The sequence below is a fragment of the Frankliniella occidentalis genome, unplaced genomic scaffold (genome assembly GCF_000697945.3).
Source record: "Frankliniella occidentalis isolate FOCC.00 unplaced genomic scaffold, Focc_3.1 Scaffold49, whole genome shotgun sequence".
Lineage (NCBI taxonomy): Eukaryota > Metazoa > Arthropoda > Insecta > Thysanoptera > Thripidae > Frankliniella > Frankliniella occidentalis.
The window spans coordinates 1,517,608-1,538,348 of NW_026267179.1; the positions used below are offsets into that span (position 1 = coordinate 1,517,608).

Genomic DNA, 20,741 nt, shown 5'->3' on the forward strand with positions numbered 1-20,741 from the left:
AACGCGGAGGGCTTTGGAGAGAGCGAGAGAGCCCAGCTCCCGTTTCCTACTTTGCTTGGGAAGAACATATGCCAGACCATTCGGAAGGTTTGCTATACATGTTCTGGGGCGCTTTCGCAAGTGGTGAGTGTGAGTGAGCGCGGCGCTCTCCGACCTTTTGGTAGCCTGGAAAGAGAAAGGTGTTAAGTCGCACCTTTTATGTCTTCTAGGTTTAGTTCCTTTGGGTAATTTAAAGTCGTTAAACTATACCAGAGAGCACTTGCTGTTAGCTCATATCGGGCTCTTAATAAAGCATTCCGGTAAAGCTGTGTCCAAAGGTGTGTGACTTAGCACCTTTGTTTTAGCAGATGATACGTAGTAATCAGCAGCTTGTACTCAAGTAAAGTGCAAAAGTCCGTTTGTTAGTTGAAGCGTTAAGTTGTCAGTTGTCAGCGTCAAAAGCAGAAACGCCGTAGCGCTGCCAGAGCGTAAAGTTCAAAGTTCGCCAGTTAAAGCAGCAGAAACGCGCAAGCAGTAGTCCAATGTATTTAGGCAGTGGGGCTCTCGCGTGCCTCTGCCCGTGCCCGTGCCCCTGCCCGTGCCCCTGCCCCTGTAGTGCTGTTCAGGCCTCGCAGCTGCCGCGCAGCCCTATGCAGCTATGGTCGCCGTTCTCCGGCCGCCTTTTAACGACCCGCCGTCATAAAAGAGAGCATAAAGCACTGGGCCAGCGCGCCCAGCCAAGCCGTCGCCGTGTGTGTGTGTGTGTGTGTGTGTGTGTGTGCGCGCGCGCCTTTAACACTGCCGCGTTCAATGGTGATGCGTTCAATGTCGTCGCGCCCCGCTCGTCGCGCCCCGCTAGCCGCGCCACGCCATGCTCGCCGCGCCGTGCTCATCGCGCCATGCTCACCGAGCCTTGCTTACCGCGCCTTGCACGCCGCGCCGTGCTCGTCGAGCCATGCTCGCCACGCCATGCTCGCCGCGCCACGCCATGCTCGCCGCGCCACGCCATGCTCGCCGCGCCACGCCATGCTCGCCGCGCCATGCTCGCCGCGCCGTGCTCGTCGCGCCATGATCGCCGCGCCATGCTCACCACGCCACGCTCGCCGATACACGCCACGATTGCCACGCCACACTCGCCGCGCTCAATGCCGCGTTCAAAGCCGCGTTCAAAGCCGCGTTCAAAACCGCGTTCAATGCCACGCCTAGCTGTCCCTGTGGCCCGTCGCGCCTCCGCCGCGCCCAGAGTTGACAGTAAAAACTCAACGCCAATCGCCAGAAGTCATCTGCTTTCACGTTAGCGTTAGCGTTAACGTTTTTTTCCAGTGTGGTGCTTGGGCGCTACGCCACTACTGACTCCCGTGCGTCCTTGGCGACTAAGGGGTGCCTGCAGTTCAACTTGATGGGTGCGAATAGAAGGAGAGTGTGTGGGTGAGAGAGAGAGGGAGGAATAGAAGAGGAAGAGAGAGAGAAATGGCGAAAAGAGGGCTGAAATTCGCTCCCGAAGGACAGCCCCTGTCTGCACTATACCAAGTTGTTGGGGACACACTTGCTGCTCTCGCTCTCTCATGCCCCTTTTTCTCACTCTCTCCCTCTCCCTTTCCCCACCGTTCGTCGGGTCTAATCTCTAACTGTTTCCTCTATCTGCAGCCTTTACCCGTCACCGCTAGCCCACTGGGCTGTCGTATCCCTAAGTGTTATGACCGGCACGGCCGGGGGCGGCGCGGGGGCGGCGCGGGGGCGGCCGGGGGCGGGGGGTTGTGCGCCCTGTGTGCCCTGTGGGGCCCTCCCCCTTCCCTTTACTCTCTCGGCCCACCGCGCTCCGGCGGACAGGTAGGATATACGACATGTGTGCGCGTTGCTACCCTATTCCCCCACTCCCGCCCCGGCCGGGCTGACCGCACCCCCTCTGCCAGCCCAGGCCAGCCCAGGCCAGCAGCAGGCATGTCGTCTTCTCTGGGGGAGGGGCTCCGTGGGGCGGGGGCTCACCCTTTCACCCCTTGAGTGACGTAACACCCCCTTCGGTCCCTGAGGACACCTCCTCCCCCCCACCTACCCGCTCGCCCTCACTCATGCGTCGTCTCGTCACCCTCGATACATATCGGCCGTACATGGTGTAGGGGCTGTATGTATCAGCTCGACCTCTGCCTCTGCCGGAATGCCGGCGGCAGTGGCAGCAGCAGGCGGCCCCGATGGCCGAGGGGCGCGGAGCAGGGGCGAGGGAAGGGCCTGAGTACTGTGCGAGGTAACAGCCGGACCCTTACGACCACTTCCATGAATTACATTTCTCACAAACGCGCTTAGTGGCATGCGAAAGGCCGGCCATGGGGGCCCGGAGGCCCGGCGGCCCAGCCCGTGCCAGGGCATGCGGGGGCGGGAGGGGGCGGGCGGGACGCTACGATGGTACATTAGTACATTACGGGAGCTGGCGCGGGCGCACGTGGGGAGTAACACGGTCGTCAGCCGCCCCTTGCCCACCCCCGCCCCACCAGCACACAAGTTCAGGCACCACCGCCGCCGCCAGGGTGGCCACCACCAGCCTTGTTTCGATCCGCTCTGTTGTGGCGGTCATACCGCTGGCCGTTACGGTGCCCATACGGCCCCGGGGCTGCCCCCTCCTCCCCACCCTTTTCACCCCGGACGGACCCGGCAGAACCCTCCCCGCTGTATAGCGGTTCGCCCCGACGAGCACACAAGTCTTGTTGTCCAGGAGGAAGCTACACATATGCGGACAACTGCTCTCCTGCAACATCGCCATGAAGCGAATCTGGCACAATGAAGAAGTGCCCTGACTGTGTGTGAGTGAGCACGAGTGTGTCTGCGACGCCGCCGATCCCTCCCGCAGGTGCAATATCCGCCGGTCGCGTGCGCGCCCCCCGCGCCCCCGCGTCCTCGCGCCCGCCGCTTCGGCTCATGAGCTGGAAGTGCCTCGGGGGACCCCCAATAATATGGAGGTGGTTGGGGGTGGGGGTTAGTTCAGGAAACAGGGGGTGCACCAAGTAAGTCACATTACCAAGTCGTGCGGGCGCGCGAAAACAGCGCTGCTGCCCGGCCACACCCCGCCGCGCCCTATTCTCCAACCCCCCTCCCCTCCTCACCCCGCGTCGTCGCGCTACCACCGCTACAATGTTGCGCGCTGTTCGCAATTCTGGCGGGACGACGACGTGGCGTAGTTGGTGCGCCCTGAAACAGGCACTTTTGTCAGCGGTGTCCTCGCTTCGTCCGCTCCTCCTGCTGCCGCCCCTCTCCACCCCTCCCTCACTGACCCCTGTCGCCTCTGCCGCCGCCGCCACCGCCCTCTCATACCCTCCACCTATCCATCCCCTTTTCCACCCGTTATCCTCCCCTACGCCCACCACCCCGGCTTTGGTCATCCCAACCCCCGCTCCCCTCGCACCCCCGCCACCAATGGCCCTCCTAAGCCCGGCGCGCTAGCGACCCTCCCCTTCCCCTCACCCCTTCCAGCACACACACACACACACAGAGGAGCGCACGCACTTGGGAAAGAGGCCGTGGGGTGTACACACAGTGGGGACAGTTACAGCGCTGGCATGGGGTCGCTCACCCCCTCCCCCCTCCCCGTCGCTCTTAGGCCCCTAATTGCGCCCCAGGAGGGCGTGGCCCCGCGGGGGGCGCAGCGGGGCGCGGCGTGGCGTGGCCGCTGGCCCCTCCGGCACCCGGCCCCCACCAGACGCTGCTGCTGCTGCCCCTGCCGCTGCTGCTGCTGCTGCTGCTGCTGCTGCTGCTGCTGCTGCTGTCAACCACCCCACAACTGCCTCAAAACCCCTGCCGTCTGCTACTCTTGCACCTTCATTTAAGTACTTTCTCCTCGACGGTCTTGTTTGTTGCAGCGACCCCACTTTACGGACGGATTTCGCCGTGCCCTTCTCTGTACTTCCGGGCGAGACGTGCGGCGGCGGGAGGTGCCGGTTTCGCAGTTTTACCCTTCGGAGGCGCCGGGGCTGCCACGCGCACGCCCTCCCGGTTCCGGCTGGTTCCGGGGGCTCTGTGCTCGCCTTCCGGTATGGCGGCGCGGCCCCGGCCCGCCTCGCATGCTTGGTACCGGAACCGGATTCGGCCTCGGCACTCCGCCTACACCGCACCGGCAGACGTACGGCCGTGGCGTGGACCGACCGGAGTACGTATGTGCACCTGCTTCGCTGTGACGGAACAGGAGCAAGATTTCGACGTCATGCATGGGGCACTGTATCAAACATCTTGCAAAACCGTTTAGTTTGCTCCATCGGGGTCCATATTCTTTTCATACAATTAATCCAATTACAAAATTTGGTCCCCGAAAAATATTTTAATAACGTCTTTGTATGAATTACCAGTGTGATTAATTTGGTCGCTTTGGGGTAACATTGTTGTTGTATTTTGGGAAGGTTTGCGGCAGTTCTCCCTCCCCCCGCCTTTCCCCTAGCGCTTACAGAGGCCTCGGCGTTGCGGCCTTCTCCCCAGTCCTCCCTATGTACAGCACACCACTGCTGTTACGGACTGGCGGGGCAGATATCCATTTCCAAAAGGGAAGAACGGAGAGGGCGCAGCTGACTTGGGTTAGGGGGAGGGGAAGGGGGGAGTGCCAGGCGGGGAAAAAGGCCTGCCTCGTGGAAAGGGTGGGCAACTAAGGGTGCTTGTCAGAAAGGACCCTCATGTCGGATGGCGGGGCTTCCGAACCGAAAAGTGGGGAACACGGAGGAAGGGGTGCCGAGGAGAAGCGGGGGTGAGCCTGGGGGCGAGGCGCGGTCCAGATGGGCTGCAAGGTGTTCTCGCGGTGGGTAACCCCGGGTAACTAACCGGCCAGCACCGCCCACAGCAGCCCCGCGCTGGACCCGGAAGTGGCGAGCCTCATGACCGGAAGGAGCAGCTCGCCGAGCGGCCCGGGCGGTGCGATGAGGCCCCCGTTTGTGTGGGGAGCAGCCCTCTGCCTTCGCTCTCTCCCGGCTGACCGGAGGAGAAGGAGGGATGGAGGGGCGAAATAATTGGAGTTCGGCACCACGTGGCCAAAATATCGAAGAACGAAAAGTCGGACGATATCTTTGTCTTACTCTCTTTTTCTTCCTTGCTCGCACGACGGTGGGAAATATGATTTGTGATTTAAGCAGGCCGACGCTGTTGGCGTACTACTCCCACCACCGGAGGCCTGTGGCGGTGCTCGCCCTCGCCTCGCCTCCCCCGCGCCGCCGCGCAGCGCGCCGCTTCCCCCAATCTTGAGATGGAAAGGGTTAGCGCGGGGCCGGGCCGGCGGCGAGGAGTTGCTGGCGCGAGGCACTGAGGAGCGCGCCGCCCCCGCACCGCCCCCGCGCCGCCCCCGCCCCCAGGGCCGCCTCCCTTACTGAAATTCCCGCTTCCGCCTGCCGAGCAGCGGCGCCCCGGCCCCGCGCTGCCGGAAAGTTTTCACCCACTACTCCACAAAATCAGTTTGGAGCTCATGCGTCATGAAACAAAAGCCAGCCGGAGCGAGGCGGGCGGGGCGGGGTGTGGGGCGCAGCAGCAGCACTACAGGTCTGACAAGGCTCTTCAATCCCTCCGAGAGTGGTAAACTCTTCGCTGAGCTCCCGCGCAAGACCCCCGGCTCCGGGGTGGCTCCGGGCGGGCACAAGCCGCCTCCGGCCGCTTCAGTCGAGATCTCGTCCCACGACTGTTTGGCGGCCTGTTTGATTCGTGGCGCGTCTTAGTTCTGGACTACACTTGACGACGGCCTCCCCGGCGCCCCCCAAACCCCGGCTCTGGCCAAAGGAGGCAGGGTCCAAAGCCCGACGCCGGTCAGGGCATCCTGCCACCCCACACCACCTCGACCCCTCACCCATCATCTCGACTTTCCTTTGGCAGTGGACGCTCCAGTTGAAACTCCGACGCGCCCTTCCCCTCCCCCTGTGCTCTCTGCTCTGACGGGGTGTACCGTCCCCTCCCCTCTCACTCCCCCGCCTCTCCTCGCCTCGCGGGACCTCCAGGTCTTCCCTCTTGATCCGAGTTCCGATGACGACGCCCCTCGGACCCAGCAGCGCCAGCAGCGCGCCCCTTCCCCACAATGCCGCCCTCCCTCCCTCCCCTCCTGGCGGTAGGAGCCCCGCCCGCGCCCCTCCCGTCCCCCGCCCGCCCGCGGCCCCGCCCGGGGCTCGGGTCATACGCCCCTGGGGTCCTGCAGTCCTTGATCCAAGTCCCCACGACAAGCCCACCCCGCCGCCGGGGCCGCTCCTCCTCCACGCCACCAGCCCTCGCGCGACAAGACCGCACTTGGCCGTTGGGGGAGGCCCTCCCCGCCCCGCCCCGTCAGACCCCGCAGGAACCCCACAAGGGTACGGCTAAGCCGAGCCCATCCGACGGGCGGGGGTTGCTTCGCCCTCGCTCGCCTCGCGCCCGAGCAAACTCCTCTCAATACAAATATGAACCAACCCGGTGGGCGCATGAATACTGTACTACCCACAGCCCCTTGCACCGCCGCTCTCCTCTTCCCTCTCTCCAGCCCCTCTCGCCGGCCCCCCGAGCTGGTGAGAATAAAGAAAGGCCCGGCCAGGTCGGAGCTGCTGCTTCGCTTTACCCCCTCCCACTCGCCCGCCCCATTCCCATTCTCTGGCAGGACTGAGTCCTAAAAGTGCCGATGCCGAGTATGAATTGCGAATTCCCGGTCGCATAATTAACTGTCAGCAGATTAGGAACGAAGGCAGCACCCTGCTACCCTCCCCCCCTCTCCCTCTCTTCCCCTCTTCCCTTCTCTTTCCACCCCTCCCTCTGCCTGCCATCCGGCCGTGTACAGAGAGGTAAGGAAGGCCCTCTGTGCCGCGTTGCGGGGCGCTGAGGGGAGGAAAGAGAGGGCCGGTGCGGTCCGTGGAGAGGGGGTGCTCGGGCTGGGGGAGGAGGTGGGCCGGGCCGGGCCGCCGCCCCACCGTGCGGAGAGGGACCCAGCGGAGGGAAAGGAAAGGGGCTTTTGGAATTGGATATAAGGTGGGGTGGTACGGGTGGGGTGTTTGAGGGCTTCTGAAGGACTTTGGAAGGGTAGGGTCGGCCGGGCGGAGCGGGGGCGAGGGAGGGAGGGAGGGAGCGGCCGCTGCGGGGGTGGCTGGGATGGGGTGGGGTGGCCGGGAAGGGGTGCCAGGATAAGGTTGTGGAATTGGGCGCGGTGAGGAGGGTGTGGGGCTGGTATAGACAGGACGGAGCAGGGCCGGGGCCGGGCACACTGTGCAACGGAAGAAATACTGGGGGAGGAGGCGGGTGGAGGAGGGCAGCATCACCTCCTCTCTACTGCCGTCCCTCTCTGCTCTCTCTCTCTCCCTCGCTCTCTTTCACCCCCGCCCACGCCTCCCTTCAGAAAGGGGAAGGGCGAATAGAAGTGAAGTTTGCTCCGACCCAACGAGCCCAGCCCCGGCCCAGCATCCCCCTCGGGCCGGCGGGGCGGGGCGGGGCGGGGCGAGGCGGGGCGAGGCGTGCTGGCAGCCCCTCAACCGACCGCACGCACGGCCCTCGCCCCGCGCGTCGAGCGAAATGCAACTTCACCGTCGCTGGTTCAACACTTTCTCCGCATCCACTGCTCAATATACTAAACTGATGTTGTGACGCGTGCGAGGCGCGCATACGTCGATTTGTATAGAACGTCTGCTACACACCTTGAATTCTTTTCCCTCAAAAATGTAACTCAATGTTGTAAAATCAATTTTCCGTGATAAACTAGTCAGGTGTCAAAATGCAGCATTTGTTTTTAAAAGAAGGTGATTTTCTTTCGATTTTTCTTTTTCACTCTCCCTTGTTTTTTTTTAAGGGGGTGGGGGTGAGGTGAGCAGGGTGAGCAGCGTGGCACGACAAACGGACGGGGATCCCTGTGCCGCGCTACGCTACGCGCTGCTTGTGGTGCCGCCTTGTTCCACCAGGACGCGCCGCTAATTAATTAACTGGGGATGCCTTTGGGCTGGAGCAGGGGAGGGTGCAACGGCCGAGAAGGACTGGAGGTGGTGACTTTTTCGGGGAGAGAGGGAAAAGTGTGCGATTCGTACCGTACGCCTTTACTGTCGTGTTGCCTCCGGTGGCGCGCGCGCTCTCTTGCCCCAGTCGATGCGCCTTACGACGTCGTTCGACTCCTCTACGACAGCTCATTTTTTGTCATTTTTGTTTTGTCTTGGTTCTCAGCGCAAGCGATGGTCCGGAGGGGGCGGCAGAGAGAAACGGGCAACCTGCAAGCCTGAAGCAGCCTGCAGCCAACGTGGAGCATTCCGCTGAATAATTCCTTGTCATCCGTCATTCTCAAAGTATGATGTATTTTTCCATCCAGCCTCCCATCCTCCCATCCAGTCAGTAGGGGTGGGTGGGGGCGATGGGGTGGGTTCGGAACAAGAAGGGTTGGGCAGGCAGGCGGAGGCGCGTACTTTGGCCCGGGCGGGGTGGTAGGGGGTAGGGTAGGGTAAGGGAGATCGGGTCCGTCACGTTGCAAATTTTGCAACACTTGGGTTTATTTTGGCACAGCTGGCAACATGTGTGCCAATGATGTACAGCATCTTAGTGGAAAAGTGATGAAATTTTATCTACCATTCAAATGCATGTACACTAAAATACCTTTCTATGTACAGGTACCAAAACTCTTACGTATCGTAACTCTTAGCACTTGCGGAGAGAATGCTCATATTGATTGGCTAATAACAGTGTTAGATACCAAAAGTTGTACAGAACACTGGTCTCGGATAGCTACATCACAAGAAAGAGCTACTCTGAAAATTGCTCTAAACATGTAACAAAATAGTCCTGTGCTCTGAACCCTTGAACTTGAACTTGTGCAGGTATAGAACATTTGTTATGTACAAATCTTGGTAGATCACCTCTTACTCAATCTGCGCAATTTACTAAAATGTTATTGGAAATGGTTTTACAACATTTTTACTAACTTCTCTACGTAACAAATGTTCCTTAGTAGAATCAAAAACTTTATGCATATTTGATTGAATTCTATTCGTTACGTATTATGATTGGAGTAACTTTTGTCGCAGACAGAAGGTGGAGTGACTTTTGTTGTACAAAATGTGTTTCATTACATTTGTTTACGTAAAGTATTTTGAATTTTAAAGGGAATTGAACGTGGAAAATGTTACTGGAAATTTTCAAATCAAGTTACGCAAATTAATCTTCAGTGTAGATGGATGTAACCAAAAGACAACACCTTGTGTGGTGGCAGACCATGGAACTGGAACTATAATCATTTGGTTGTGACGCCTCACTACACTAGCCCTGTTGCTTCTAGTACAGAAAGTGCTTGTATAAAGCTTCCAGCACAGCTCCCCCCCCCCCTTCTTCCCTCCTCCCCCTAGTCTTTTAATCTGTCAATAACTCTTTGCGTATGTCAATAGGTGATCCTGCCAAACTGCGGCTGCGACTCTGCCAACTTTACCGCGGAGAGCAGCGCGCCTCTGAGCCAGACGGATGCGACCAGTGATGGAGTCAGCAGCAGCCGAAGCCAGCACAGCAGGAGCGGCAGGAGCAGAACGCAGCATGCCAATCTTTGCCAACTTTGTGTGCCGTTTGCGCTGCGCTCGCGCGCGGCCTGTGACTGACGTCCGCTGGGGAGGGTATGTATTGGATTAAAGGGGTAAGGCTCGTCGGCCCGCGAGCGCCTCCGCATGCAGGCCATGCAGGCCGCCGCGCTGTCCCCCCCGAAGCTGAGCGGGAGCATTATTCCCGCCAAAATGATATTTTCCACCCTCCGTGTCGGCGCGCTCCCTCCCCCTCACTCCCTCTGCCTCATCAGATGGGGGTGCATCCTCCTCCTGGCTGCATCCCTTTCAGGGGCCGTACACAAACTACGTCTGACCTTTCGGCTGCGGGGATGCGAAGGTTGGCACGTTAAATAGTAGTTTCATCTGTAGGCCTCCGATTTCTCACGGCTGCTAACGGAAGCAGAGTTAAATTTCTGACATTTTCAAAAGGTTACTCGCTGGTCGGCATGTGGTCGAGTCAAACCACCTCTTGGTCTCACTCTAACCGCCTGAAAATCATTTTCGTTCTAGAGAGATGTAAGTTGGCTACTGTAACGTTGTGCAAGCGCAAAATTTTAGGAAATCCCGCGAAATTCTGTAAATATTTTTCCAAGTTCATTACGTAACATATTACCACGAATATTCACCCTCCCTGTTACATCAGAGGAACCAAAAATGCCGCGCCCCGCACTCCAAGTGTTAATACCGTTTTAATGGATTTCGTCTCTGTGCCGGTCTCCGTGGCTCAGACTGCTCCGATAGGCGCAGATCTCCGCCGTGCCGACCCCCCGCAGTCTCAGCAGCCCCCCGACAAGAGCCCGAGACGCCGGCGACGACTGGCACGGCACGGGCAGCCCTCGGAGGGTGCGGTGCGGCGGACCGCGATTTGGTTTGGTTGGCCTACGTCGCGCATTCCCGGGAGTCATATTGCTTATTCCAGGAGGAGACCGGCGGCGCCTCGTTTAATAAAAACGCCCTCCGTGCCGCCTGGAGAGGCTCTGGAATCCAGGAGGCGGGCCGGGCGACCCTCTCTGGGCAGACCTCTCTGACCGGCACGGCCCAGCCCACGCTCCTGCGCCGTATTGTCGGACAGCGGCGGACTGAGCAGTTCTGCTTCGACTTTGGCGGAATTTTATTTAAGTGATCCTCATCATTGTTGGTGGCGTGCTCTGCCGCTGCCGCTTTTGCGCTAGCGCTGCTTATATTTAATTACCATTTCTTACCGCGGCCAAAACGGGTTTTGTTTGAACGGCAAGAAAACAACGTTCGCGTTCGCGCGCTGCGCGCGTTGGGTGCTTCTTGTGAGGAGTGTCTGTGAGAGCGCGGAGGAGGAGGGGACGCTGCTGCTGTTGCTGCTGGCCCTCCTCGCACTCCCACACACACACACACACACGCACCCATTCCTGATGAACATCAACCCCCTTGTCCAGTGAGCGGGGTGCGGGGGTGGCGGGCGGAGGGACGGCGGCGGCGGAACGGCGCAGAAATAAGAGCGAACGGACGACGGAACCGAGGAGAGGCAGGAGGGAGAAGGAGGGGTAGCGGCCGGGGTTGGGTCGGGGCAGGCGAGCGGGGGTGGGTGGATTAACGACTGAGTCCGATTGTTTTCTTTCCCTTCACAAGGACACGGCAGCCGAGCAGAGGGTCCTCCGTGCGGTGCGGCGGCTGCGGGGGCGGGGGGTTGGGGTCCGGGACGCGATCCGGGTCGCGGCCACCAACACCACCACCCCGCGGAGGTCAGCTGCCCACATCATTTAATCGCAAGCCCAAGCCCGCGGCCTCTGCTTTGCCACCGCCACCTCCCGTCGTGGTCAGGACTGTCGCGTCCACCTACCCGGGGATCGCCCTCCAGCTTCACGACTCCCCTCTCCCCCACTCCCTCTCTCCGCCCCCTCATCCAAAGCCAATGATGCCCAAGTCCAACAACAACAGCAGCAAAAACTACTGGACATTGCAAAGTTGTTGGGCGAATTATTTATGTCTTTGTCTGCGTCGTGGTCGTCGTCGTCGTCGCCGCCGTCTTGGGCTGGGCAGCGCGGAGCAATGCTGCTGCTGCTGCTGCTGCTGGGAAAAGAAAAGACGTAGCGTGGGGAGCGGCGGGGGTGGAGGTCGCGGCGGAGGTGGCCTCTGCCGGGGTGGAGGTGGGAAGGGTGGGCAGCGCCTCCGGAAAACAATAGCGCGGTTAGGGAGGGGAGAGGGAGCTGGCGGGGGCGGGCGCGTCGCCGGGCTGGACGGACGAGAGGGAGTTGACAATGAAGGGGTAGAGGAGCAGGAGGGCGAGGAGGGGAGGCGGCCGAGGCGGAGGGGTTGGGCTGGCGACGTGCCCCCCTAGATAGGATGTGTCGAGGTTTCCTTGGAAGACGGGACCGCCGCGCTCCCCGCTCCGGCACTGCGGCGTGTGTGAGGGGGTGTGTGGGACGAGGAGAGGGGAGGACGGCGAGGGGAGCGAAATGATATGAAGCGGGGAGGAGGAAGGGAGTGTTGGGGAGCTGAGCGAAATGTGTGGCCTCCAACGACGGTTAGCCCCCGCCCGCGCCAGAGCCCGCGCGAGGGCCAGGGGTTGCGGGGGTGGCTTGGAAACGGACGGACGTGTGTGAGAGGAGAGAGAGCACGGGAGCGCGTGTGTGAGTGTGTTTCCCCTCGCAGCGACCCTTCCCGCCCCGAGGCAGCCCGAGGCGGGGCATCTTGGACCTGGCGTGTAGCACCCCGCGCCCGCTCTTACAGTACCCTGTCGAGCTTCCCGCCGCCCCGCGCCACCCCGCCCATCCCGGCGCGTTGCCACTTTTTAATGGCGCCAATATCGCTGCCGCGGCGCGGGAGAGAAAGGGGAAGGGAGGGGAGGGGGAGGTCCGCGTCCTGGCCGGCCCGGTGGACTTCTTTATGGGCAGTAAGGGATTCGCGGGGGGCTCCCCGAGGAGCGACTCAACTCCTGGCTGCCGCGCCGCCGCCAGCGCCAGGAGGGCGGCGGCCGTCCGCAGGCAGAGGTCCGCAGGAGGGTCCGCAGGGTCCGTAGGGGCGCCGCGCCCAACAATGTGCCCGGCCGGCCACCTGCTAAGCAAACTACGGAAATACGATCAAACTAACTCTGGCAACGACTCGGCTTGAGTAACAAGCGGTCGGCGTGGAGGGTAGCAGGAGGGAGGGGGACACGACTGACAGGCTCAGCAGCAGCAGAACCTTGCCCTGCCTGCCCCCCCTGCCTCGCTCGCCTGGCGAGGTGCCCCGAGGGCGTTTTGGTTCGGCCGCACAACGGCCCTCCTCTTGTAGGAAGGGCCCCCAAAGGACCACCCCTCCTCCCCCGACCACGCGCCACACCGTGCCCTACGCGTCGTCACCGTGGACCAGTATCTCCACACGGGGGGCTTCCACCTGGCGACAGCGGAAAGCAGGTGCTTGCATGGCTCCTGGAGGTATACCTGTTTCACAACGGTCGTCAGTTTCTGAGAGATAGTTTCCACTCCATACGTTGTATACTTTGTCAGTCGACTGACCTGTTTACAACTTTTCGGTCCAACTTAGTGTCACTGATGAGAACGTATACTTTGCCTCTTGCTGTGGCATTTCTCCCACCACACGTGTCGCTTAAATTGTCATTTCCAGATTTTATGACAAGAAAGGGCTCTTGGGAAGCTTTCCACTGCCCTACCTGCTTCCTGCCATCGGCGATGGGCGCCCCTCCCTCCGCCTCGCCCGACCCCGCCCTCTTTGTGGAGTGCCCTGGCCCCGGCCCCGGCCCCGGCCGCCCCTAACTCTAACCGCTCCGCTGCCCCTTACCGTGTTCGACCCGATATCCAACCCCCCGTTTCTATACAACGGAGCTGCTCTGCTCCACCTCGTGGCCGTGGCGGTGGGCGTGCGTGCCGGCCGTGCCCCGGAGGGCCTCGAGGCGGCCACGAGGCGCCCGCCAGGCGCCCCTCTGCCCCGGCACATCAGCGCGCCCTCTGACTCGTCCTCGAGTGAATGGGAGGATGCGGTAAAGAGGAGCGAGAGAGAGAGAGAGATTCGCAGAGACAGGGAGGGGTGTCCTGTCCGCACCCGCAGGCCGAACGAGGTGGTGGTGTCGGATGGGCTGCCTACCCCCCGGGCGCTCGCTTTGCCCGCCCGGCCCGGCGAGTGTGTCCGTTGGGTTGCCTATCCACTGGAGTGGCAGGGGCGCGGCGCCTGCTCCTAATTCGGCACAAAGTACCTACTATCAAGGATTTCTTACGTCGGCGTGGAGAATATTTTTTGCCCCCTGTGCTGCGGCTAACGATCTTGGCGATCCTGTTTTTTTTTTTTCTTCATGCGTCTTGTCTTTCCGAGTCTGGAGTCATCCTCCTCTGCCCACTCTCGCCCTCCCCTCTCCTCTCTGTTGATACAGAGCTGGCCGGTGCCGCCGGAGGGTCACCGAAGGGCGGCCCTTGGCTAGTTCGGCCCCTGTCCAATTAACAGCAATGGATTCGGTGCTGGGGACGAGGGCGAGGGGCGTGAGGGGCAGGGGGCAGGGGGAAGGGGTGGTGTGGTCGTCTCCGGCAGCGCCTTTTAGACTGCCCGGCTGGCCTCCCTCTCCCGGTCCCTTTAAGGGCCGTATGGCCCGCAGTTTGACACTGCTGCTCGGCTGTGGTCGCCAGATGCCGGGTCGTGGAGACACAAACTGCCGCCCCGGGTTTGCCCTTTGTCTCGCCGCAGGAACCGGTGGTGGTGACGGGAACAGGAAGAGACAATTTTAAAGTAAACTGTAGTTTTTGTTATAACCCAATATTTTTTTATTAAATAAAACAAAAATAGATGTATCTTTTATAAGATTGTTTACTATATAATATTCTTAATATTCATAACGTCTTACTTAGTTCTTTAATTAACAATGGTATTTGTCGTTACAATTAATTTTCTTTGGTATCTTATCATTTTGGGCTCGACCAACTTTGTACGTGTCAGAAAGTCAAACCTGTAATTCAATTTGTGTAACCGGCCCTCTTCTTAACTGATATGTCATTTAAGACAGGAATAATATGTTGTATGTAATGCGATCATAATTTCTATACACCACATCATTTTACAATTTAGCTTCTACGTTTTCTTTATTTTAATGCTAACAAGCAATATGATGTGATAGTACATTATGTACAATATATAAAATGGAAAAATTAAAAAGTGCGCAACAAATTATATCAATGTGTAATTGTATTCCCTACGGTTGAGAGATCGATACATGATGTCACACCGACATACGTTTCCTGACTAGCAACAATTTGTATTCTTTTGAACGTTCAGCTAGAATAAATCACAATCGCGCCGAAGCAAACATGCCTAACATAGCATAAACAACTAATCAAAAGCTAATGATCACAAATAAGCATCACAATTAAATATAACCAGTATTTGAAAACCAACAGATACAGTCGTTCTCTTCCAGAGGGAACTCACTTGATCAACGGTACTCTAATATGTTTCTGGTTCATACAGGGAAGGACCCCGGCCTCTCAGAGGTAGTCGTCGACGATCTTGAGCGGCACGCCGAGCACGTGCTGGTACAGGCTCATCTCCACATCAATCTGCAGCGCGTCCTCGTCGGTGTAGCCCAGGCTGCGCATGTGCTTGAGGTAAGTCGTGGTGATGGGCAGGTTGAGGTCAATCTCGCCGGCGTCTGGGATGACGGTCCTCGGGCCGCGGTTCCTGAGCACGCCGCTCTTGAGAAGTAGGTTGAGCAGCCCGCTGCCCGCCGCCGGCTCGAAGCCCGCCATGATGGAGGAGGTCGGCCTGGCTGGAAGCGGCAGGGGGCGGACGGGCACGGGCACGCACACGGGCGCGGGGGGAGGGTCGGGGGCGCGCGGCGCCACGGTCTCGAGCGGCTGCAGCATCGGGTACGAGGCGCCAAAGCCCGAGGCGCCGGCCGGCGATGGTGCACGGGGCGGCGGCTTGAGAAGGTGGGACGAGTGTCGTGGCTTGGGGGGCCTTGGCACCAGGAATGTGTCGTCGGCCTTGCTGGTCGACGCCTTGGGCGGGCTGCGGGGCTTGGGAGGCTCGGGGACCGCGAAGTGGTCGGGGCCGCGAACGAGCTTGTCCCTCAGGAGGCCGCCTTCGCCGTCCGGCGGCGTAGGCGACCGCCTGCTGCTCTTACTGATGTTCTCGATAGAGAAGGGCGAGTTGGCCAGCTTTTCGCTGAGCGGAGTAAGGGACACGTCCGTCTTGCGGCCCGTCGCCGACGAGTGCAGGAAGATGGAGTGCGGGGAGTGCGACAGGGAGTGGGGGTGCGGCGCGGTCGGCAGCTTGAACAAGGGCTCGCTCTTGTGGGCGTCCTCCCTGAGCGGCAGCAGCAGCGCCTCGGCCAGGGCGGGACTCGTGGTCCGCGGGTCGTCAGAGGGCTGCCCGTTGGACTGCGCCTCTGCTGGACTCCGGAACGCGCTCGGCCCGCCCCGCCCCGAGAGGATGCTGGTCGAGCCGGCCGGCCGGCCGAGGGGTGAGGGCGACGCGGAGGGGGACGGCGGCTGCGGCGGGTAGGTGAACCGGGACTCGGGGGACGGCGAGGACGGCGACGGCGAGGGTGACGAGCACGGCGGGGGCAGGTAGCGAGAGCGGCTGGGATCAGGGTACGAGTATGGCAGGAGGCCCGCGGTGTGCATGTCGGCCTCGTACGGCCTCGGGAGGTCCGCGAACCGCATGTACAGGTCTGTGTGGTCGCCGGGCAGTCTTGAGGCCATGCTGGTCACAAGGCTGGGCGCCAAACTTGAGGCCATGCTGGTTGCCATGCTGGTGGCCATGCTCGTGGCCATACTGGTGGCCATGCTGGATGCGATGCTGGTGGCCATGCTGGATGCCATGCTGGATGCCATGCTGGTGGCCAGGCTCGATGCTATGCTGGTCGCCATCGACGTCGACGCCATGGTGGATAGGCCAGGGCTGTGCAGCGACGAGGACGACGGCGACGGGGAGGGCGATGGTGACGGCGAGGGGCTGCTGCGGTGACCGGGACCCGCCGAGCCCGACCCGGAGGACGTCCCCGCGACGCTGTCGGCCGAGTCGTCGTCGGTGTCCTTGACGACGGCGGACGACGGCCTGCTGGGTGACGTCGGGGAACGTGGCCGCCGGTTGCACTCGGTGCAGCCCAGCAGGAAGCGGGTGACGGCCTCGCGCGGCAGGAAGGCGTACGAGTCCGTTATCTGCAACAACACAAAGCAAAGGCGCGAGTTAGTGACGTGGGCCCAACGACCCTGTTGCGTGGCGAGAGGGCACCGGGGGGCACTGTTGCGTGTGAGAGGCGAGAGGCGGGATGCCCCCTCGCCAGCGTGTAAACGGGTCTCGTCGCGGAGCTTGTCTAGCATGGCCTCCGTGTCGCGTGGGCCCAACGGGTGCACGGGCGGGGGCCCTTTGTCTCGGAGTGACAACGAGATAGCTGCTTGCGGCGCTTGCCGCCGGCCAGCCCGAGGGCCAAGGGCCGGCCCGGGCCTCGCCCCCGCCTGAGCGGCAAGGTGCCCCCCAATGCACGGGCGCAGCCGCGGCGCCGGCCCCAGGACGCCGAACTGGGTCAGGGCGGGCGGGGCGCGGGCGGGGAACCCCGCGGCTTGTTGGGTGAAAGAAAGTTTGTGAAAGCGGCCCTGCTCGCCCGGCAACTGGAGGGTTGTTTGAAGCGAGAGGGAGGAAGTAACTAAAAGAGAGGCGTGGCGGACGGACAGCCGGACGAACGGACCGACGGAAGGACGGACGGACAGGAGGACGGTGGGTTAAGTCGTAGCCGGGCACGGCGAGGGCAGCGGGCAGCCTGACTGATCGCCAGTCTTTATGTATTGATTTCCGAACCCAACAGGAAGCGAAGCCCCACCCGGCCTCGACAACGCCCGAGTGAGTAAAGCAAGTCGACTGGCAACAGGTTCGCTCGGCTCCGCTCTTTATCGCCCGCTCCGTCGTGCATGCTGTCTTTCTCTCGCCACGCCCTGGGGCCGGACACCGTCCACCCGCGGCCCCACGCCACCGGTCCGAACCGCCCCTTAGCAACTTACAGTACCCGTGTACAGTAAGTACGCCCTTTAGAATCGCCTGGCTGTCGCCACTGCCGTTGCTTTCTGCCAGGGCGGGGCCGACGAAAAAGGGCACCGGAACGGTTCGAGATGAACGGTTGCCGAGGCGACGGCTGGCAGCGCCGCCGCCCCACCCTCTCCAATCCGGTGCCTGACTGCCGCCGCCGCCGGTTCCTCCGCCGTATTTCCGGCCCCAGTGATGGAACCGGCGGCTTAGTCGAAAACGATTCAAGGAAAAATTGCTCCGAGCACCAGGGCACTGCGTTTGTTGTTGTCGTGGTATGGGCTATAGCAGCTAAAGCTCAGGCAGGCCATGCCAGGCGGGCGGGCGGCACAGCTCGCACAGCTGCTCGCCGGCCTGACGCCTGCCTCGGCCGGCCGGCAGCGCGCCCGCGCCCGCGCGCACCGGGCTGCCTACGCGCCGCTCGACGGGCGCGCTCCGGTGATTGCGTGACTACTAGCGGGGCGGGCGGGGCGGGGCGTGGCGGGGCGTGGCGAGGCGCCGCTGCACGTCGTCGGGGCGTGCCTTTGTGTGCGCGCCGAGGCACGTATTGTCCCCACTTGTTGCTGAACAGACCGAGGCGCGCGAGAGAGTTAGGCTGCGGCCGCCTGGCGTGGCAAAGGGACGCGGACAGAGGGCAAGCAAACTTAACAATTTGGGGTGGATTTTTTTGTGTGTCGACATCTCGTAAGCAGATAGCGTAAAAAAGTTATGAGCAGTTTGATTGAAATTGAATTTCAAATCTAGGTATTCATAATTTATTTTTACGCCAGCTGTTTGATACACAACAACAAGAAAAATGATAAGTTTGCATGTTCTGGGGGTGGACGCAAACCACGCCATAGTCATGAATAGAGGGATCACGTCCAAATATGTCTCCATTTAGTGTGTGAAATAACCTATGCTAGACAGTTAGTTTTTCAATCAATCGAAAAATCATGTGCAAACAACTCACCGTGCGGTAGGTCCTCTTCTGGCCGGCGTGCTTGCTGCCGCGACCCTCGATGTCGACGTGCACGGAGTAGATGATGTCGAAGAAGTTCTCGACCACGGCCACGCGCTTGTACACCGGGACGCTGCGACCGTCGTCCTCCTGCGGGCAGAGAAGGGGGAAAATAACGTGAGTAAAATGTGTTAACTATAATTAAAACTGAAAATAAAATGTTTAATTTAATTTAGGGGAGCTGTGCTGACGTTTAGTATGGGCAAAATGTTTGAAAAGAAGGAGAGAGCAAGGTCGGCCCCTTTCTATAGCCACCGACGGCGGTGTATCGGCAGATTACATTAGCCTGATTTGCCGCTTCAGGCGCGGCCGGATCCCAGCGATAATGATTCCGAGGAGGAAAAACCGCAGCGAGAGCGGAGAGTATAAGGATCTCCGGGTGGGCGAACAAAAGGGGCGTCTAGGACAAAACACGGTCGCGGGGCGTAACAACCGGGAAAGGGGGAGGGAAGGGGGGGGGGGAACAGAAGGGTATGAACAAAGGGCGGACGGGGTGGGGGGTTATGGGCTGCAGGGAGCGGGCGAAATGAAGGGAAGGGTTGGCAGAACTTGCCTAGGGGTGCTTCCAGAAGGCTTGGAAGGAGCAAAGGAGGTGACAGATGGTTTCGGAAGGAGGAGCCTGGCTGGCGGCACGGGGCTCTGGCGGGCGGGGGAGAAGGGAGAGAGAGAGAGAGAAAAAAAGGCACAAAACACAGAGAGAGAGAGAGAGAGTGAGAGCTAGAGAGCGAGCGGGGCGAAACGACGGTAGAGCGGCGGAGGTGGCGGTGGCGTGGGATGGAGCAGGCAGGGTGTGGAGGATGGGGGGGAGGGTCATATAGAGATGGGCTCCAGCAAAATGGCGGCACATAAGATGAAGTGAAGGGAGGAGAGGCAGGGGGATAGGGGGTTAGCAGGAGTTTGCGGAGGCCAGGGGGGTGAGGGAGCGCCGGGGCCGCCCTGCCGGAACCAGTTCGGTCTGGAGAAACAGATAGTGTGTGCTGTATGAAAGAGAAATAGGGGCGGCGCTGTGCTGCCTGGGTCCCGGGGAGGGTGGGGGGTGGAGGGTAAGCCCTGTACGCCCTTCCGGTCAGGCCAGGCCGGGGTCCGTGTGGCGCTACGTGGTAAATCAAGGACGTTATGGTGAACCGAGATTTCAGGCGGAGGGAGGAGGGAGGGGGTGGAGGAGGGAACCGCCGCAGGTGTAGCAGCAGGAGGAAGAGCCCGGCCCGCCCCCGCGCCGGCCCGCGCCGCCCCCGCCTCGCGCGTGCCTCGGGAGGCAAACGGCGAGCAGGGGGGCCCTCCTGCCTCTTCGCTGCCATATCCGGCACGGATTGGATGGGCCCCGCCCTTCCGCATCAGCTGTCTGCTGGAATCTGCTTCACCGACGCCGGCAAGGCTTTTGTCACGAGTGCGCGTGCGTGTGTGTGTGTGCGCGCGCCCGCGCGTCGAGATCAGGCCCAATCCCGGTATGATTCACTCTTGCGGGGGCTTTTCAGACTCGATGAATCTGTATTTTATTTCTCTTTTTGTGTCTCATTTCCGGCGCCCACCTGCCCGTCCGTCCGCGGCCCGCTCGGCTCTGCGCTGCGGTGCGCTACGGTGCTCCGCGCGCTCCACCGCCACCACCGCGCTGCTGCTGGTCCCATTTCCTTTTTCCAGGAGCTTAGCCTCGTTTTCTGTCGCTGGCGCTGCTGCTGCTGCTGCCAGGGGTGGGAGGGGAGTGCCGGGGCCGGCGGCGCCGAGGCGGTGGGGGAGAACTTGTAACGAAGGGATGACGATTGCTGGTGCTGCTGGGGGACCGGCTGGGCCTCCGGGCCTCCTCCCCTAAGCAGGCTGGGCAGGAACACGGCAGCTAGAGAGCGCCCCTACCCTACACCCCCGCCCACCCCCACGGCGCCGCGCTCAGAAAAGATTGCTCTGCCTGCGCCTCTTGCAGCAGCACACAGCTTTCTATGCCACACTCCTCCCTTCCTTCTCGCCTGTTCTGTAGTTTTCTTTCTTACGTTTTTTTCCCTTTCTACCCCCCGGTAGATAAAATGCAAGCAGCCCGGTGGTGGTGGTGGTATGCAAGCGCGTATCCTTCTTCCTAAACGACGCGAGCACACTGCTGCTACAATTTTCGTCTCGCGGTGAGAGGCTCCCTTCTCTTTTTTATTTCCTGCGCCCCTCGAGTTTTTAATGGGGTTGCAGGTCGTCGTGGGGGTTGGTTGGGAGTAGAGGGGGTCGGGGGAGGGTTCAGCCTGGCCTAGGGGCTGCTCGGGGGCTGCTACTAGGGCCTAGCAGCGGCAAGGCAGCGGCGGTGGGGGCGGCGGTGATGTTCGAGTAAAACACTG

At 60.9% G+C, this 20,741-nt stretch overlaps 1 protein-coding gene across 2 annotated transcripts in view; it reads right to left on the reverse strand.

Moving 5' to 3' along the window:
* Window positions 1–14,893: 14,893 nt before the first annotated feature.
* Window positions 14,894–20,741, reverse strand: part of LOC127749356 (uncharacterized) — a 50,841-nt gene continuing 44,993 nt past the window's right edge. For both annotated transcript variants that reach the window (XM_052267272.1, XM_052267273.1), the window contains exons 4-5: window positions 18,382–18,519; window positions 14,894–16,570 (exon numbers count right to left, since the gene is read on the reverse strand). In XM_052267272.1, the coding sequence (XP_052123232.1) occupies window positions 14,894–16,570; window positions 18,382–18,519 (1,815 nt within the window). The remainder of the gene's footprint in view (window positions 16,571–18,381; window positions 18,520–20,741) is intronic.